The sequence below is a fragment of the Aotus nancymaae genome, unplaced genomic scaffold (genome assembly GCF_030222135.1).
Source record: "Aotus nancymaae isolate 86718 unplaced genomic scaffold, 86718_ANA_hifiasm-v0.15.2.pri h1tg000064l_1, whole genome shotgun sequence".
In the NCBI taxonomy this organism is placed as follows: domain Eukaryota; kingdom Metazoa; phylum Chordata; class Mammalia; order Primates; family Aotidae; genus Aotus; species Aotus nancymaae.
In genome coordinates, this window is record NW_026988479.1 from 24,123,222 (window position 1) to 24,143,242 (window position 20,021).

Here is a 20,021-nt window from a genome sequence, read left to right on the forward strand (position 1 = left end):
AAAAAAAAAACTTGGGGGAAGAGTTGGTTGACCATACAAAAACTGGCGTGGACCTGTGAGACCACATACCTGCTGTTCTCCTCAGATGGGAAAGTGTTTCAGGGTGGGGTGCCTAGGCAGTCTACTCTTAGGGCTCTGTAATATTAAACCCAGAAAACGTCTGGGTTGCTCTGTCAACAAATATTTATTGGTAGCTACTACATGCCTGGCCCTGCAGGTGAACCCTACTGACAGACCCATTCATTCATGGAGCTAACATTCTCGTGGGGAAGAGAGGTAATAAACAATTCTAATGATAAGTCGGTGATGGGGGATAAAGGGAATCAGTGAGGGAACAGGCGACACAGGCTGGGAGGCTGGAGGAACCCCTTATTGTCTCATCCACTTGTCCGGACGCCACATTCACAGTTGAGGAAGATGAGGCAGCGACGGTAGTGACCGCCTCAAGCCTTGACTGCACCAAGCTTGCCAGCAGCAGGGCCGGGTGGAAACTGTCTTCCTGCAAAGCCAGGCTTTCCTTCACGGCCCCCTCAATGATATTTCTTTCCCTGTCATTGTCGAGCCCTTAGACCTCAGGATCAAGGGAGGGAAAACAAGCGCTCAAGCACCCCCCTGGTTGGTCCCAGGACACAGGGTCCCGTCCATCCCCCATCGCACCCCAGGGCCCAGGCAGAAGCCCGGCGGGGCGGGGCCTCGGACACGCGCCGGTGCGTCCAGCAGGTGGCAGCAGCGAGCGGCCGCGCCCCCCGCGCTGCCAAGCCGCGAGCCCGCATCATGGATGTCGAGCTCTCCTATTTCGCATTGCTCGCCCCGGAATTCGAGACCCCAGACGAGGACCAGGATTCATGAATCGCTCGCAGGGGCCGGGGCAGGGGCCTCTGGCTCCCGACACTGGCCGAGAGGTGGGTTCCGGGGCGGGTCGCTGCTCCCTGAGGCCGGGCGGGGACGCGCTGCCCCCGCCCTGCCTCCCTATGGTCCACACCCCCTTTGGGCTCCGGAGCCGCTGGGCAGCAATAGTGCGGGTTGCGCGCGAGCAGGCGCTGCCAACCGCACTTCTGCCCGGGATTCAGATCTGAGGAGCAGGAGGACCGAGGCGCCGGTGTCCTGCCCCCTCCTCCTCCTCCTTGCTCTCACCTGCGCGTATTAGTCCACGCGCCTTCAAGGCCAGTGGCTACAGCCCAGAGAGAGAAGGGACAGCAGAGGGAGAGAGAGCACCTGAGGATACAGAGCTGGCACTGGACTGCCTTTTCACCCCCCAGGTGATGAGTGAGGTTCGAAGAACCGAAGATTTAAAAAGCAGCCGGGGCCTCCGTATTGAATGAAAGACCCAGTGCAGAGACATCACCATGAACACTAGCAGTAAGTGGATCCTCCTCTCCTTTGCCATGGGAACAGGGATGGGGGCGGGAGGTGCAGGATCCTGCGCTCGGGCCGCCCGGAAGGAGGAAGGAAGCCTGGCATCTCTGGACACATGACCCTCAGGCTCCTTTTTGGTGCTTTCTGTGCTCCTTGGCAGAGGGAAAGCTTTATGACTCTGGCCTTCGTGATCATTTTGCCAATATTTTATCAGCGGCGCCAGTTGCCTCTGCTGGGAAGGCTGCTTGTCTCCTTCTAGCACTGCCTGGGAAGGCCTAGGAAGCAGTGTGTGGCCATTGTCTGACTGTGGGGGCTCTGAGGATACCTCCCTGCACACATCTGGAAAACCATGGAGGGCCCTGCCTGCCCCAGAGGTGGCAAGAGCAGGGAGGCTGGCCTGTGGGCAGGCGGGTGGGTAGGTGGGTGTGGGCTGGCAGTGGGCTGGGAATCCACAGTTTGATAAACAAATCATCACCAGGCCACCTTTGGATCTGGAGATGGTGAAAGCTCCCGTGTGCCTGCAGCCCGGTGGGCCCAAGGCTGGTTTCTGCGTTCATGCAGGCTGGTTAGCTATCCTTGAGAACAAGAGGACAGGAACAGTCCTTTGGCCAAGGGCTCTAACATGCCAGAGGCAACAACTGCTTGCAAAGCCAGGACCAGATATTTTGTTGCCAGGTTGGGCCTCAGCTACTGAGAATGCAGTCCGAAACACGAGATGGCACAGTCTGTTTCTCTTCAGTGTAGTCCCTTTAGCCGTGGGCACAGCAGAGGTGCTATGACCTGGGAGGGCACGTCTCGGTTCCAGACTCACTCTCCTGCCCTCTTGTCAGTTTGACCTGTCTAGGTCATTCCAGCATCGCATGGGGCTGTTGAACCAGAGAACCCCTACACACAGTCACTCCCCTGGGTCTGTGACTTTGTTGTCAGTCCCCTCTCTGCATCTCAGACTGCTCATCTGTACAATGAGAGGGGTTGAACTAGAAAGCCTTCTAATCTAAGAATCTACAAGGTTTTTTCTTAAAAAGCTAGAGCCGAGCAGAAAGGCCAGAACTGTCAAGACCTTATTGAAACTATCCAGCCGAAACCTACTATGTCCTCACGTACCCCACCCCACCCCCACCTCCATTTCAAGACTGCTGGCATAGAAAAGAGAAAAAAACAAAGCAAAAGCTACTGAGATGAAACTGAAATATATTTATTTACTACGTATTTGTATGACTCATCTCTCTTCTGTCTTCCTTTGTGTATTACATATTGATGCTAAGCAAGCGAGTGTGGCTGGACTCCCTCTGCCTCTTACAGCCAAAGAATTTTGCCTTTTGATTTTGCCAGGCTGGAATGGTGTTTTGGCTTCATACCGGGCTCAGGAAAAGAGCAAAATCCTGTAGCCCCTATCTAGTGGGTCACATGTTTGCATTTGCATGTTTTCAGGCAAATAAAGATGTGAGTTGTCTGTCACTTCTATCTCTAGGAAAAAAACATGTATTTATGAGAGTCCTTTCCCACTAAGTGACAGAAGAGAAAGATGGCTCATCTATTTTTCAAGAAACTAAGACAAGAAACAAGCAACTGACTCTGCCCTTTTCTCTCCCTGGAATGCTAAGGAACTCCCGTCCTACTAGCAATACTGAGTATTCCTGAAAGAAGGAAACACAGACTATCCTTCTTTAAAAGAAAAGAAAAAAATAACCAATAGAGTTGAATATGGCAGAAGATGAGGACTGGCAAAAATGCCACTACTTTTTCTAAGCAGGGAGAGTGTGTGTATTTTGCAGTAGTGGAAAATGAACAGAGGGGCATGGCTCGGCAGGCTTGGAAGCCCCAGATCCCCCCTAAGGAGGAAGTGCTTCTCTAAACAGACACCTGGGGGACATAGCAAGCCCAGAGCTTTGGGGGGCTTAACTCTATCATCATGGATGTACTTCCCAAACCCAAAAGTCTTCAAGTGCAGACAACAGACATCAGACCTCATAAGAAAAGGAGTAACAGAGTCATAGGGTGATAAAGATAGGGCATTGGCAGGGGGTCCTTGGGTGATCTGACTAAGCAAAAAAGCTCCCAGTTGACATGTGAAATTCTGAACTTGATCCTCATGCCTGATATTGTCCCTAATAGAAACTCTTGCTTAGTTTTTCTTTTACTTTTATTAATTTAGTCCTCACTCTCTACCAGCCACCATGCTAAGCACTCCCCTGATTGAGCTCGCCAGACTGTCCCACCGAACCTGTGAGATGGGTATTTATCAGCGGCGCCGGTAAAATTTGGTAAAATTTCACCAATTTTGTGGGTGAAAATTTGAAGCGGTGTTCAGAAACGTTGTAGCTAATGCTCAGTGGCTTCTTCAAGTCATGCGGTTAATTGTTGGATTGTGAAAGCTACTTGGATGTATAACACATCTGACACTGAGTACAACTCCTAATCAATGGTTCAAATGTCAACACTGAAATAGAGGCAAAGCGTGAGATTACAGTCATCCCTTTGTACACATGGGGATTGGTAAAATTGTGCATACTGAAGTCCTGCAGCTGGCCCTGTGGAACTGGCTTATATGAAGAGTTAGCCCTCTGTGTAGGCAGGTTTCAAATTCTGCAAATACTGTATTTTATTTTAAATTTCAACTTTTATTTTAGATTCAGAAGGTTCATGTGAATGTTACATGAGTTTTGTTACATGAGTATATTACATGATTCTGAGCTTTGAGATACACTTGCTTCTATGACCCAGGTACAGAACATTGTACCCAATAGTTTTTTAACTCTTTCTCCCCTCCCTCCCCTCCCCGTCTAGTAGTCCCCAGTGTCTATTGTTGCCATCTTTATGTCTGAGTACTCAGTGTTTAGCTCCCACTTATAAGTGAGAATGTGCAGTATTTGGTTTTATGTTCCTGAATTAATTTATTTAGGTAATGCCCTGCAGCTGCATCCACATTGCTGCAAAGGACATAATTTTGTTCTTTTTTATGGGTGCATAGTATTCCATGGTGTATATGTACTACATTTTCTTTACCCAGTTTACTGTTGATAGACACCTAGGTTGATTCCATATCTTTATTATTGTGAATAGTGCTGCAATGAACATGTAAGTATGTGTGCCTTTTTGGCAGGGTGATTTATTTTCTTTTGGATATATACCCAGTAATGGGATTGCTAGGTCAAATGGTATTTCTGTTTTAAGTTCTTTGAGAAATCGCCAAACTGATTTTCATAGTGGCTGAACTAATTTACTTTTTTGGCCACTTGTATGTCCTTTTTTTTTTTTTTTTTTTTTTTTGAGATAAGGTCTGGCTCTGTTGCCCAGGCTGATGTTCAGTGGCGCAATCATGGCACACTGCAGGCTCAGCCTCCTGAGCTCAAGTAATACTCCCGCCTCAGCCTCCTGAGTAGCTAGGATCACAGGTGGGTACCACTGTGCCCGGTTAAGTTTTGTATATTTATTTTGGTACAGACAGTGTTTTACCATGTTGCCCAGGCTGATCTTAAACTTGTGATCTCAAATGCTTCAGCCTCCCAAAGTTCTGGGATTACAGGCATGAGCCACTGCACCCAGCCCACTTCTGTGTCTTCTTTTAAAAAGTGTCTGTTCATGTCTTTTGCTTACTTTTTAATGGTTTTATGGTTTCTTTGGTTTTTGTTTTTGCTTTTGCTTGTTAAGTTCCTTATAGATTCTAGATATTGGTCCTTTGTTGGATATGTAGTTTGCAAATATTTTCTTTCATTCTGTAAGTTGTCTGTTTGCTCTGTTGATAGTGTCTTTATTTTGCTGTGCAGAAGCTCTTTTTTTGTTTTTTTTTTTTTTGAGACGGAGTTTCGCTCTTGTTACCCAGGCTGGAGTGCAATGGCACAATCTCGGCTCACCGCAACCTCTGCCGCCTGGGTTCAAACAATTCTCCTGCCTCAGCTTCCCGAGTAGCTGGGATTACAGGCACGCGCCACCATGCTTGGCTAATTTTTTGTATGTTTAGTAGAGATGGGGTTTCACCATGTTGACCAGGATGGTCTCGATCTCTTGACTTTGTGATCCACCCGCCTCGGCCTCCCAAAGTGCTGGGATTATAGACATGAGCCACCACGCCTGGCCCAGAAGCTCTTTAGTTGAATTAGGTCCCAGTTGTCAATTTTTGTTTTTGTTGCAATTGCTTTCAAGGACTTAGTCGTAAGTTCTAGGCCAACGTCCAGAATGGTGTTCCCTAGGTTTTCTCCTAGAATTCTTATAGTTTGAGGTCATACATTTAAATCTTTAATCCATCTTTAGTTAGTTTTTGTATATGATGAAAGGTAGGGGTCCAGTTTCATTTTTCTGCATGTGGCTAGCCAGCTATCCCAGTACCATTTATTGAATAGGGAATCTTTTCTCCATTGCTTAATTTTTGTCAGCTTTGTCAAAAATCAGATGGCTGTAGGTATGTGGCTTTATTTCTGGGTTCTCTATTCCATTCCATTGGTCTATATGTCTTTTTTTGTACCAGTACCATGCTGTTTTGGTTACTGTAGCCTTATGGTATAGTTTGAAGTCAGGTAATATGGTGCTGCTGGCTTTTGTTCTTGCTTAGGATTGTTTTGATAATTTGAGCACTTTTGTGAGTCCATATGAATTTTAGAATTGTTTTTTCTGATTCTGTAAAAAATGATGTTGCTAGCTTGATAAGAATGGCATTGAATCTATAAATTGCTTTGGGCAGTATGGCCATTTTAATGATACTGATTCTTTCAATCCATGAGCATGAAATGTTTTCTCATTTGTTTTTGTCATCTGTAATTTATCTCAGTGGTGTTTTGTAGTTCTCCTTGTAGAGATCTTTCACCTCCTTGGTTAGGTATGTTCCTAGGTTTTCTCTCTCTCTTTCTCTGTGTGTGTGTGTGTGTGTGTGTGTGTGTGTGTGTGTGTGTCTATTATAAATGGGATCATGTTCTTGATTTGGCTGTCAGCTTGAGTGTTATAGGTGTATGGAAATGCTACTAATTTTTGTGCATTAATTTTGTATCCTGAAACTTCACTGAAGTCATAGAGTTTTTGTCATGAAGTGTGTTGGATTTTATCAAAAGCTTTTTCCACACCTATTGAGATAATCATATGTTTCTGTTTTTAATTCTGTTTATGTGGTTAATCACATTTATTGATTTGCATATATTGAACCAACCTTGCATCCCAAGAATAAAGCCTACTTGATCCTGGTGAATTAACTTTTGATATGCTGCTGGATTTGATTTGGTAGTGTTTTGTTGAGGATTTTTGCATCTATGTTCATCAGGGATATTGGCCTGTCATTTTCTTTTTTTGATTTGTCTAGATACTGTATTTTCAATCTGCCTTTAGTTGAAAAAGATCTGTGTATAAGCGGACCTACACAATTCAAACCTATGTTGTTCAAGGGTCATCCGTATAAGAAATTCCTAATCATTTCAGCTGCAGAAGAGGAGCACAGGGCTGTCATCCTGAGCAGTGATAAGTGTTGATAGAGTGCAGGCCCTGGAATCAGATGGTTCCAGGTTCCAATTCTCATTTTTTTATGTATTCGATGTGTGGTCTTCAGTATGGTTGTCTCATCTGCAAAAATGGAAATGATGAGGCATGTCTCAGCTGGGAATGGAAACCAAATGTTAATGTTTTGTGTACTATGCAGAGTGTGGTACCTTGGCTATGGGCACAACTGGCATCATGCCAGTGATGGGTGGTCACACTGTCATGATCACTGTAGGCATCATTGTGGCTGTCATTGTGGACTTCATGACATTAGCAAGCAGGTCACTCAACCTCTGAGATTTCAGTCACATCCTTCTCATGAATTGAGATGCACACCTGAAGTATGAATTTTTTAAGGATTAAATGGGATTATGAGATGTTTTATAAACATTTTGCAAATTTTTTTACTCGTAAAAATATTTCTTAGATTACAAAAACAAGAGAAAACTTAGTCAGTGACTCTTCAGTGTGAATTTTAGTTTCATCAGAATCCTTCCTTCTGAAATCTAGCTGAACATTAAGAAAGGAGTAATTCTGGAGATACTGGAGTGAGGTAGTGGGCAGACATGGGTGGAGCACAGCAGGTGGGGCCTGGTCCTCAGAGTCAGTGAGGGAGGGGAAAGAGGACTGCTTCAGGAAAAAATAGACACCAAATATGTGAGCAGAACACCCAAGGCTCAGGAAGGCCTGAGCTCATACTGAGTCAGTACACTCGCTTTGGTGAAGGACTTCAGAGGAAAGGAGGGAAATTGGCCAATCATTGCCACTTTGGCTTCTGTAGGGTGGATCCAACATCCAGCCTTTCTTTCCCTTGTGAACTCCCAACCTATTCCAAGGATCTCTCATTTGTCTCCTGATCTACTGGGGCAGCCTCTGACTGATTTCCCTTCATCCATGCCAGCCCCCTTCAGTCATCTGCCACATCCCCACCCTGTATCACACTCTGCTTAAAGCAAGGCTCCCATGCTCCTAGGATGAGAAAGGAAACTCCTCAGCAAGCCTATAGGGGCCCACGTGGGCTGCTCCTGGCCTTGCTGACCAGCCCCATCTTGTCTACAGTGCACAGTTCTCAGTGTCCTGGTCACATGTGCTTTCTCCCATTCCCTCTACGGGCTTGCTCTTGCCCATTTTGCATGCATGGTTCCTTCCACCCAGACAGCCCTTTCCCCACTAGCACCAGCCCCTCTGCTCACCCCCACACTTCACACTTCACCGAGGCTGGCCTCCTCACCCTCCAGAGCATCAAGTGCACCAAGAACAATGGTACCATGTACCGTTCCAACTCATTTTATAGGCTTCCTCCTGCCTCTAGCCCCTTCATTGGTCTTTACCATGGATTGGTATGCTAACAAATTACTTTTTTCGAATAGACTTTGTTCTGTTGAATAGAGTATTGAAGGGTCATATAACTCCCACAAAGATGTCATGGAATAAGTAGATACCATACTGGGACAGCAAGAACCTGAGCTTCGGGGTATGGATTCTTGAGTTCAAACTCAAGATCTTTCATGTACTCTCTCTGTGGTCTTGGACAGAATAGATCATGCCTCTGAACTGAATTTTATCATGTGTGAAATGTGAGCAATAAATGCCAAGGTGCAGGGTTCTTGTGAGGATTAAGCAAAATCACATTAGAAACTCAAAGAGATTGGGTCTCAGTGAATGGATTTGAGTCTGAAGTTGAGATGGCAACTTTTTACTCAAAGGAGTTGAGTAAAGCAAAGTTCTGGAAAGATGATGTCATTAAAACCAAATCCTCTGATTAAAAATTAGTCTGTTCTTCTGGTATTACAGTAGGTGCTAGATTTTCTACATAGGAACATCAGAGCTCTCGGGAAGCCTATAGAAACTTTATTAGCCTGCCTAGCGTAGGTTGCAAAGGGGAAGACAGAAAGTTAGGATCCCAATTGCCCTAGTTCAGAAAATGTCTGAGGGCCAAAATTTGGGTGGTTGTAAAACTAGAAATAAGGGGAAAGATCCGTTAGAAAATAAAAACTGCATGGCCTAGCCCCTGATTGTTTTATAAGGTAAAGAGGAAAAAGAGGATTCTATTAGGTAGGGTCTTGGCAGAGAACAGATTGGCAATTTGAGAGGAGTTAAATGGAAGGACTCTTCGCAAGAGTGTGAGAAGGACGTTAAGAAACAAACAAGAAGCAGCAAGCATGGCCTAGTACTAGAAGCCTGGTAACTGTGGCCCATGACCCACTGCTACCACAACTGCCCTGGGCCAGACCCAGAGACCCAACTGGCTATGAAGTGAGGGCTGGAACTGTGGGATGAGGGCTGGAACTGTGGCTGTGGCCTCAGGAAGGCAACCAGCCTAGTTCCAAGAAAAGACCCGGGAGGATAAATATCCTGACCCTGCTCTTCTCTCTTCCTCATATCTCCTATGAGTACTTCCCATTGGTCAAATCCAGTCAGAAGCCAGAGGGGAAGGAAGGCATTTGATAGGTCCATACAGGTCAGCAGCTTCCCAGGGCACAATCCAGAGTAGGGAAGCAGGCAGAACAGATCTGGAGAGGTGAGGGAGTTCAGAATAGAAGACACCCAGCACACGGGCATGGTGACCTTCCTCTGCTAATGCTGTTGCCCAGATCAAGAAATCTAAGGATCCCTTAAGAACAGGATTCCTTACACACAAGAACACAGTAGGATACCCTCTCTAGAAATTCTACATCTGCAAAACAGATAAAGTAGAAGCGATTATTTACTCTACATGGATAGAGATTGTTTTAAAATAGTGCTTCCCAAATGAATGAAGCAATTGTTGACAAATGATTACTTGAGGCTAAGGAGGGGTTAGAAGAATAATGTAAGGAACAATTTTAAAATCATCCATAATGAATATAACACATCTCAGAAAATCACAATGTGATTTCAAGAGCACTTGGATTGCGTAAAGGAAGTGATATCAATGGTAAACTCCAGCTTTCCTATCTGGCAAAAGCTTTATCTTGCTGAGATAGCATCTGCTGTGGTAAATGGTCAACAACTGGCTATTACCCAACTTTAGGCAGAAGCCATTGTAAAAGTACAGAAAACAACCAGAAGTGTGTGCACACCTTGGACTTCCTGGGTATTTTGCCAGATAAATTCTTCTTTTGCAGTTCTTAAGGGCACAGACTGAAGCTAGGTTGCTGGGCTCAAATTCTAGCCCTGCTTGTACTTTCTGTGTGTCCTTAGGCAAGTCACTTACCTTCTCTGTGCCTCACTTCCTCATCTCTAATAATTACAAGGAGGATAATAATAGTGCCTGTCTCACAGAGGTGTTATAAAGGACAAATAAGTTAGTTACGAATTCCTTAAAACAGTGCATGGTACATAACAAAGGTTTATAAAATTAAAAAAAAATAGTATATATTAGTTTGCTGGGGCTACTGCACCAAAGTGCTACAAATCGGGTGGCTTAAACAACAGAAATGTATTGTCTTATAGCTCTGGTGGCTAAAAGTCCAAAATGAAGGTGTTAGCAGGGTTCCTTCTGAAAGCTACGAGACAAATGTCTACTTGAGGCCTTTCTCCTTGGCTTGGAGATGGATGCCCTCTCCCTATGTCTTTTCACAGCACCTTTGTCCATGTGTATCTCTGTGTCCAGATTCCCCCTTCCACAAGGACACCAGTCACATTGGATTAGGACCCACTCTCATGATCTCCTTTTAACTTGATTACCTCTGTAAAGACTCTATTGCCAAATACAGTCATATTCTGAGGTACTGAGGGTCAGAGCCTCGAATCTAAGTTTGGGGGGACACAAGTCAATCCATAATGTAGTGTTTGTTAAGGAAATGACTCCTCGAGGAGATTTTCTAATGGTTTGGTTTCCCCTGAATGTTAGCCACTCTCCATGCTAGCATGGGATGCTGACAGTTGGTTACTAAATGCCAGTATCACGAAGGTTATCTATCTAGTCTTGATGTTTAAACCCTCATTTTGCTATCCCTGACCCATGGAGGTGGATCCTTTCTTCCTGAGAACCTGAAGGGAAGTGCTCACACATAGGAGGTCCCCACATGGGAAGACCCCAGTAACTTAGTATGTCAACAGCCAGTTTGCCACGCTTTCCACCCACACCTACGGCCAGGTGGAATTTCTCACAACTGTGGTTTTCAATAGTGTAAGTGAATTTAGTCATGATGCTGGTTTCCAGTCTTCCTAGTTCCTGGGCCTGTCCAACACAGGGAATACGAATTGGATTATTCATTTGTTCATTCATTTGGTATTTACTGGACACCAGCTCTGCACCAAGCATAATGCTGGAGACACAGCAGTAAATAGAACCAGCATGGCCTTTACCGTCATGGGTCACACAGATAGACAAAATGTGCCTTCTGGTGGCCAGTGTAAAGGGACATGTCTTATTTGCCCTGTGCCAGGTTTTTAGTGAATTTGAATTATTTGCCAACAACGGGAAATTGGGAAATCAAAATTGGGATTTCTGGCTTCTCTTAAAAACAAGACGAAATCAAAAGATTTTGCAACCCTGACCCAGTTTTTCTTCCTAACAGCAATTGCCTGCTTTGGATGGGGCATATACTTGGTCTCTGGCTTACCACAATTTCCATCACTTTCTATTAAATTATTCAGTGGCAGCTTAATTTTTTTTTATGATGGCATCTGGCTCTGTCGCCCAGGCTGGAGTGCAGTGGTGCAATCTCAGCTCACTGCAACCTCTACCTCCCAGATTCAAGTGATTCTCCTGCCTCAGCCTCCTGAGAAGCTGGGACTACAGGTGAGTACCACCATACCCGGCTAATTTTTTGTATTTTTAATAGAGACGGGGTTTCACCAGGTTGGCCAGGCTTGCCTTGAACTCCTGACCTCGTGATCTGCCTGCCTTGGCCTCCCAAAGTGCTGGGATTACAGGCATGAGCCACTGCACCTGGCCAACTTAATATTTTTATGTCACCTTGCTACTGTAGTCCAGTAGATGATCTGTAAATTATCAAATATATAGAAGTGATTCTTCACACAGAGCTGCGGAAGCTGCTGCACATCTGTTAATGATTATGGGAGAAAATCCTGTCTGGAGTTAGCAATTGATTAACATTCCTATGCTATTAAAGTCCTCATGTAATGAATGAAACCCTGCTACATGTCCTTATTCCCTCAACTGACCCATTCCCAGAAGAGTGATGTCATATCCTGTTGGATACAGTTAGGCAAATACCAGGGCAAACAATGTCCTGCCCCTATCTCCTGAAGGTCACTTTTGTTTTCAGGGAACCTAGTAAAAGAGAGTAGGACACAGAACAAAGGAGGGTGATTCTGGACAACTGATCCCAGCTCTGGGTACCTTTTCTAACCCAAAAGAGGGCATCCGAGGAGGCTGAACTGTTCCAGAGAATGTTCTGACATACAGGACATGCCCGGTCCAGTTGAGAACATCCAGTCAACAGCATGAGATCTGTATGGGTTAGGTGAGTTAGGGTAAGACACCCAGCTAAGGGGTAACTGCTGAAAGGCCACAACAATGATTCCGTGTAGCTACTCACAATCTTTCCTCTGTCATTATAGAGTCCTCGTGCTTGAGAAAGTAGATAATGCCACCGGATTTTCTTCTGTCTAGGGCAGATTCTTCCTCATTCCTCTGGAAGAAATCAAGGTAGCAAATAATTCACAGGAAACAAAGCACAGTGTCTGGCACATAGTAGGTACTCAAAAGATAATTGATGAATTAATGCATTCATGAAAAGCCCACTCTCTCTACTAAGCCCTAGGATAAAGATACATAAAAATGTCTTTCCTAAGCTCTAGGATCATCTCTGTGATCATCTGCCAAGATGTCTACTGGAATATTCCCAAGGCACTTCAAATTCAACCTAAAATTTAATAGACATACTCTCTTAAACAATAAAAACAAAAAGCCTACCTTAGCTCTTTATCCCAGTTGATTGATAGAACCTCTGTCTACCCATTCATAAGTTAGTGATTAGAAAGCAGTTTTCTGGGACACTTCTCTTTCCTCCACTCTCCTGTGTTCCATCTGTTGTCACATGTGGTCATTTCTACCTCCCAAACATGACTTAAACTCTTCCCCTCCTCAACTGCCATCACTCTCTAATGTCTGCTACATCAGGCATGGCAGCCATTGGAGGAAGAGGTCAGGAGAGCAGGAGCTGGTCTCAAGTTCAGCAAGAGGCAACTGAGCAGTGTGGTCGACTGGAAAAATGTGATGTCAGGCCATATGGACAGGAGGTGACAGCCCCGCTCTGCAGATCCTGATGAGGCTCTGTTTGAAGCATTATGTTGAGGGAGGACAGTAATCAACAGGTATATTCCCGGGAAAGAATGACCAGATGGTAGAAGGACTTGAAACATGCTAGGAAGAGGAGGTTGAAGGAACAGCAGGAAGACACTAGGCAGCTCCACATACTGGTTTTGTGTCTGCCTGAGAGTATGGATGGTCCCTCAACGATTTCATATTAGGTTTTGCCTGGCCCCCTAAACATCTCTTAGGCCTTTTCTCTAAGGGTGTGGCCCGCCAGTCAAGGGGTACCTACAGTTTCCACATGCTGCCCTGCTGTTCCCAGGGGCTGTGGTGGCTGCTTGTGTGCCTGTGCTACAGCCCCACCTTCTCATGCAGCAGAATTCTACTCTCTACTGCCTCTATTATTCCCAAACTTCTTCCTCGCATCCGCTTAATTTTGTGCAAAGCACAAGTCTTTCTCCATGGACTGTTATCTCTTGCCCTCACCAGACCAGCAGGGCCAATGAAGCAACTGCTTTGCAATAGTCTAATGACACAGTTGATCTATTTTAAGCACCCGAAGCACACTCTATCAAGCGCCAATCTTCCCGCTGCAGGCCACGCTCAGCATGCAGGAGCAGGGGCAGCCCGAGGTCTATTCCTGCATTTCAAGATATGGGGAAACAGCCCAGGGATCCCAGCCCTGCCTGTCTGGTGATGGTCTGAAGCAACCATAAAATTAGATATTTTCACAGTCAGCATGAGTTGTTCTCGAAGGAGAATTGCCTGTGATGTCAGAATTATATGGTGTGGGAACCTCAGGTGACTATAAATCCCCCTTTCAACTGGCAGAGACAGAACCTGGGCCTGTTACACATAGGGAGAAGGAACCTGAGAGGCAGCATTTCAGGAACAAAGAGAAGCCCAGTCCCCATCAGAAATTCCTGAGCCTCAGACTAATGTTTTCTCCTCCTTCTCTTCCTCCTAATCAAGAGACTCTTTTCCAACTGCAGCATGAGTGCAAATATTTTATATTTATTATTTTATTTAATCCTTACAACAATCCTACATGGGCCTTCCTTGAATTCTGTGTCTAAGGAATATCCCCCATGTTATATTTGCTCTCACTATTCTTCACAGAGCTTACCACAGTCAGTGATTTTGTTCATTAGCTCATTTTCTCTCTGTCATCCTCCTTTGACTATAAGCCACACGATGGTTGTGTAACAAACCCCATCTGTTTTGTTCACTGCTGAGTCCTGCACACTCAACATGGTGTTTGATGCAGAACGATGATCACTTAAAACAGCATTTATTGGCCACATTAATGAGCCCCCTTATGCTTCACAAAAGTCTTATAAAGAGGACACTGACATGATTCTCATTTTACAAAGAAAGAAATTGAGGACCAGAAAAGAGATAGTTGGCTCCAAATCTCAAAGTTAAGAAAAGTGATAGTGCCTTGAGTGAATATGTGGATGGATTCATTTAATGAGGAATATTTTAATATCCTTATTTTACATAAAAGAAAATGAGGTTCAAAGGTAAATTGCCTGGATAAAGTCACATGAGCTAGGAAGCAGAGGAGCAGATATTTAAACTGTGTTGGTCTAACCCTGAGGACTCCTTTCCCTCCTCGCTGCTCCTCCTTTTTACCATCTTTCCCTATTTTTACTGTGATGGAGACCACCAATTGGGATGGCTGGTCTTGCCGTTGGATGTCCCAGCACTATTCACTCATTCACTCAGGCAGCAGAACAAATCTTCACCCCATGAGACAGTGACTTTCCGCATTCCTGGCTCCATGGAATCAGCAATGCACAGGACAGAGAACTGGACCTCACACCGCTTCTATGAGCATCCTTGGAAGAGCAGACACCAGCATGCATGACTGTGATGTGAGGGAAACCATGGCAGGTGCTGACAGGGAAGGGAAGAGTACAGAAGAAGACAGGCCAAATTCCTCTGGAAGGCCTGGGAATGTTTTTGGAGAAGGTTCCATTCAACCTGGTCCTTGGGACAGGGAACAAACCTATGTTGGGTAGGGTTGAAGGAAAAGAAGGAACAGTCCAGATGGGCTTACTCATTCCAAGGCAGGCATTCCACACACCCTAATGCACAACTCCTGAGTCCTGGGCCTTTGTCTGGGAACTGGAATGGAAACCGAAATAAAGACAGAAAGCTCATTGGAAACTGTTAGGAAGTCCAGTTTGTATACACTATAGAATATGGGTAGGTGGACAGTGAGAAAAGGCTGGGAGTTGGTGAGGATCAGATCTTTGAGAGTGTCAGATGCCATACTAAACAGTATTTGTTACAGTCTATAACCAATGAGGAGTCAGGAGAGGTTTGGAGCCCAGTAATAACCTGCCCAGAGCTGTGCATTATTCAGGAAGATCTTCCCAGCAACACACACCTGATGCATCAGAGAGCCTGGAGGCAGTGAGAGTGCAGGCCTGGTGCAGCAGTGCAGTTGTGAGTGGATGAGAGGGAGAGTGGGGATGCAAGGAGAATGAGCTCCCAGTGCTTCTGCAGCCCCACTTTGCATTTCAGCACCTATACCCATGGGTGGGCTTGCTGTATACTCCAATTTCTGGGGCTGTGAAAACTGGTACTTTGAAAATTAGATTACTGACCAAACTGAGAAGGCTATATTGTGTATTTGATAAGAAGTTGAGCTATAGAATCAGACTGCCTGGGTCCAAATTCTAGCTTGACCCTTATTAGCTGTGCCTCCTTCAGAGAGTTGCTTTATACCAGACCCCCAAACTTCAGGTTCCTCTCAAGATGGGGACAATAGGTAAAGTTTAAGTGAGAGAATATATGTGAGATGCTTAGCATGGTGCCCAGCATGTGGAAAATAATAAAAATTAATAATGATAAGTAATGAAATATATTTGAATGTACTGTATTGGGAAAACTCCTTTTAAAGATACAAAATAGCCAACACATGGTATTGTTATGATATAGTCGCTGCTTGATCATTCCACTGGGAAAGAAGAAGAGTAATATATATTGGTAACACAGGACTTTTTAAGCTAACATTTAGGGAGCACTTTATTACATGTAAGACCCTTTTCAAACATTTTCCATGTATTATCTCTTTTGGTTCTTGGCATGAGTCAGGTGTGAAATGAATGTTGGAGAGGGCAATTCTGATTAAGCAGGGAACATGCCACATTAGTCCAGGGACTGGCAAACATTTCCTGTAAAGGGCTTTGCAAGCCACACAGTCTCTGTGGCATGAAAGCAGCCACGGGCAATGTGTAAATGGGTAGCGCTGTGTACCGATCAAAATTTATTTACAAGAATAAAGGTGGAGGGTGATTTGACCCATGGGCCAGTTTGCTGACCCCTATACTAGATGACTGCGAAGGTCTTTTGCAACTTTGAGATTCTAGTCCAAAATGATAACAAAGAAATGTCCAATCCTTCTAATTTTGTTCAACTTTGTAATCACAGGGGGTGTTAATTCAAATATGATAGAGAAGGTCATTGGGAATAGACACAGAAAGGACCAGAAAGCTTTCCATTCTTTGTGTTGCCTTCATAGTCAGTACATCCCATAATTCACACTCTGGTATCATATGAGTCTTCTCAAGTGGCCATTAAATGCCAAGCTGTGCAGGCTGCCCTGGGATCTGCAGAGTAAACAGTTCTTCCGCTGCAGAGAATGATACAGACCAGAGATTTTCGCATTTGGGAAGGAACATACAAGACAATATTCTATGCCAGCATGTCAGTATCCGGAGCAAATCCTCCCCTTTTGCTCCCCATTCACATTTCCTACTCACAGCCCACATGCCTTGTAGCCTAATATGATAGACACGGTGTTTGTGACCAGCATGTTTTATCCTTCCTCCTTCTGATTCTTTATAAGAAGTTTCCTCCATCTCCTTGTCATAGTAATGGACTGTCACCCTGGTGTTCTGCCCCCCACCCCCTGCCCTTGAGAATGACGTATGACTTATGCCAACCAATCAGAGTTTCCCATCCACCTTGGCCACAAGGATTTGCTCATCAGGGGAAATTAAACCCAAGATGATAGACCAATCAGAGTATTCTCTGGAATTGAATAGGGAGATATTCGGAAGAAGAAGTATTTATTCCATTGAGGTTGCTGAGCTAAGGAGAAAAGAGTGTGGGAATACCAGTGGCCATGATCGTTGAATATGAAGAAGCCATCTACAAAATAAAGTCTTAGCTCTGGCCATATAGGAAAGCCCCTAACCCAGCCATACCTGAAGCCAAAGCCACCCCAGACCCCAGACTTTCCAGTTGTAAGAACCAACAAATTCTCTTTTTGCTGAAACTGGATTCCACTGGGTTTCTGTAAAGTACAACTGAAAGGGTACCAACGATGGCACTTTTTAAAAACCATTATTTATTTCCAGTTGGCAGTTGCCCTTATAACAACCCCTGTTTATCAACAGCCCAGCCATCTTTAGGCTTAAATACTCTTCCATCCTGCTACCTCTCACTCACTCCTGAAGTGATTTTATTCCTTCTTCTGAAGTCCTTGGCCCTTAGTTTAAAACATTCTTATGATTACAGGTCATTTGCTGTGAGTCAACATAATTTATTCATGTGCATTTCTTAGTGCCCTCTTTTAGATTTTGAGCTCCTTGAGGATAGAAATCATGTGTCAGTGGAGTATAATGTATTTGTTCCCCAGCTGCAAGCCAAAGACCACCGCAGAGCCATGGAATTATTGCTGGAGCTTATAAATCCATGTGTGCTCCTAATTCAAATGCATAATACCTGTCAGACACATGTGTTGGAGCAAAAAGCTACCATGTAAGTATTACTTAAACGTAATACTAATATACAGAGGCTAACAAATTTTTTTATGTTAAAAAGGAATCCTCAAACAATCTAAATGTGGTGGCATGGATGTATATATACGTAAAACATTTTGAGCTGTATATTTAAGATTTATATACTCGACTCTATACAAGTTATGCCACAATAAAAAGTAAAAATAAGGAGTCCTTATACTTGACAAGTCTAGTCAATCATCACTAGAATATCAACACCAATACACCAAAATTAATCCAGGATAGATCGCAGACCTAAATAAACCAAAAGCTAAAGTTATACAGCTTCTAGAAGAAAATGTAGGAGAATATCTCGCAGCCTGAAGGGAGGCAATGACTTCCTAGAACACTAAAATTAGTAAAAATGGGCAAGAATTCTAACAGACGCATCACATGTACAAATGGTTAATAAGCACATAAAAAGGAGCTTAACATCATTAGTCACGTTAAATGCAAATTAAACCACCTTTTTACAGCCTCCCAAATGGCTAATTTCTAGTGAGAATGTAAAACGGCACAACAGCTTTGGAAAACTGATACAGTTCTATAAAAATTCAACATACACCTACCTATGATCCAGCAATGCCTCTCCTAGATATTTCCCTGTGAGTGATGAAAACATAAGTCTGCAAAAAGATTCATGCAAGAATGTTCCTGGCAGCTTAATTCATAATAACCCAAAGCTGGAAACAACCCAAATGTTCATATATAGACAAATGGATAAACAATTTGTGGTTATATTTACACAGTGGTATAGTATTCAGCAATAAAAAGGCACAAACTATCGATACATGCCAAAACATGAATGAATCTCAGAGACATGCTAAGTAAAAGAAACTAGGCATAAATGAGGGCATACTATATGATTCCATTTATACAGAGTTCAAGAACAGGCAAAACTAATCTGTGTGGACAGAAATCATAACAGAGTTTGCCTTTGATTGGGGGAGGGGTGATTGATTGCAAAAGGTTGCAGCAAATTATCTAGAGTGATAGAAATGTACCTTATCTTAATTAAACTGTTGTGGGCTATACATTTGTCAAAACTCATCGTATTTAAAATCTATATGTTTCATTAATTGCAAATCATGCCCAATTTAAACGTATATGTGTGTATCCCCTTAAACAGAGTATGTGTATATGTCCATATCCCCTTAAATAGAGTCCTAGGCTTGGAAACAGAAGAACTAACTTCAGATCTCAGCTCTCCTACTAACTCTGTGACCTCTGAGGCCAGTATCCTTACAGGTTCTATGGGTCCCTCCTACCACCCTTGCTTACCTCAAAGTAACCAAGTATAATAACACCTGTTATTTTATATACGTATATATATATATGGATGACTTCAACTATAATAACACCTGTAAAAACATTTGGTAAATCTTTAAGTATTGTATGGTTCAAGATCCTCCTCTACAACTTATTTTGTGCAAGTCTCTCCTTGGCCCTGATGTTCCGCGGCACTGACCTCCCTGAACTCACCATGTGCTTTCCAGCCTCTGGACTCTTCCTTGCACCTGCTGTTCCTCCACCTCAACTGTACTTCTCCCTGGTCTTCCACAGACAGCCCCCTCCCATTCTTGTAGTCTCCGCTGAAATATTTTACCTTCAGATTACCTGTCCCCACCCCTTATTTATTTCCTTCATTCTATTTGTCACACTTTGTAAATATCTGTTTGTTTACTTGTCACAGATCCTTCCCACAGAATCATAAACTCCCAAAGCATAGCAAACATGGCTGTTTTATTCACTAGAGTGTCCCCAGTTCTTGGCACATAGAAATTACCCAGTAAGGCCAGGAACGGTGGCTCACACTTGTAATCTCAGCACTTTGGGAGGCCAACGCTGGTGGATCGTTTGAGGTCAGGAGTTCGAGACGAGCCCTGGCCAACATGGTGAAACACCATCTCTACAAAACAAAAAAAAAATTAGCCTGGCATATTGGTGCACACCTGTAATCCCAGCTACTCAGGAGGCTGAGGCAGGAGAATCACTTGAACCAGGGAGGTGGAGGTTGCAGTGAGCCAAGACTGCACTTCTTTACTCTAGCCTGGGCAACAGAGTGAGTGAGATGCCATCAAAAAAAAAAAATTAAGAAAGAAAGAAATTACCCAGTAAATACTGACGAATAAATAATTGTACCAACAAACATGAACTTTGGTGTATAAACTTTGTAACCTTTCTGCTTGGAGCCAGGTCTT

At 44.0% G+C, this 20,021-nt stretch overlaps 1 protein-coding gene across 3 annotated transcripts in view; it reads left to right on the forward strand.

Moving 5' to 3' along the window:
• Positions 1-774: 774 nt before the first annotated feature.
• The window catches only part of ABLIM3 (actin binding LIM protein family member 3), a 119,239-nt gene continuing 99,992 nt past the window's right edge, over positions 775-20,021 (forward strand). Inside the window, exons 1-2 of one of the 3 annotated variants that reach the window (XR_010338785.1) lie at positions 775-902; positions 1,260-1,359. Coding sequence is in view for 1 of the 3 variants with exons in the window: in XM_012454416.3 (XP_012309839.1) it covers positions 1,347-1,359 (13 nt within the window). In the remaining 2 variants the exon portion in view is untranslated. Of the gene's footprint in view, positions 903-1,033; positions 1,360-20,021 lie in introns of those variants that run through there. The other 2 variants (XM_012454416.3, XR_010338786.1) reach the window with 2 other exon arrangements.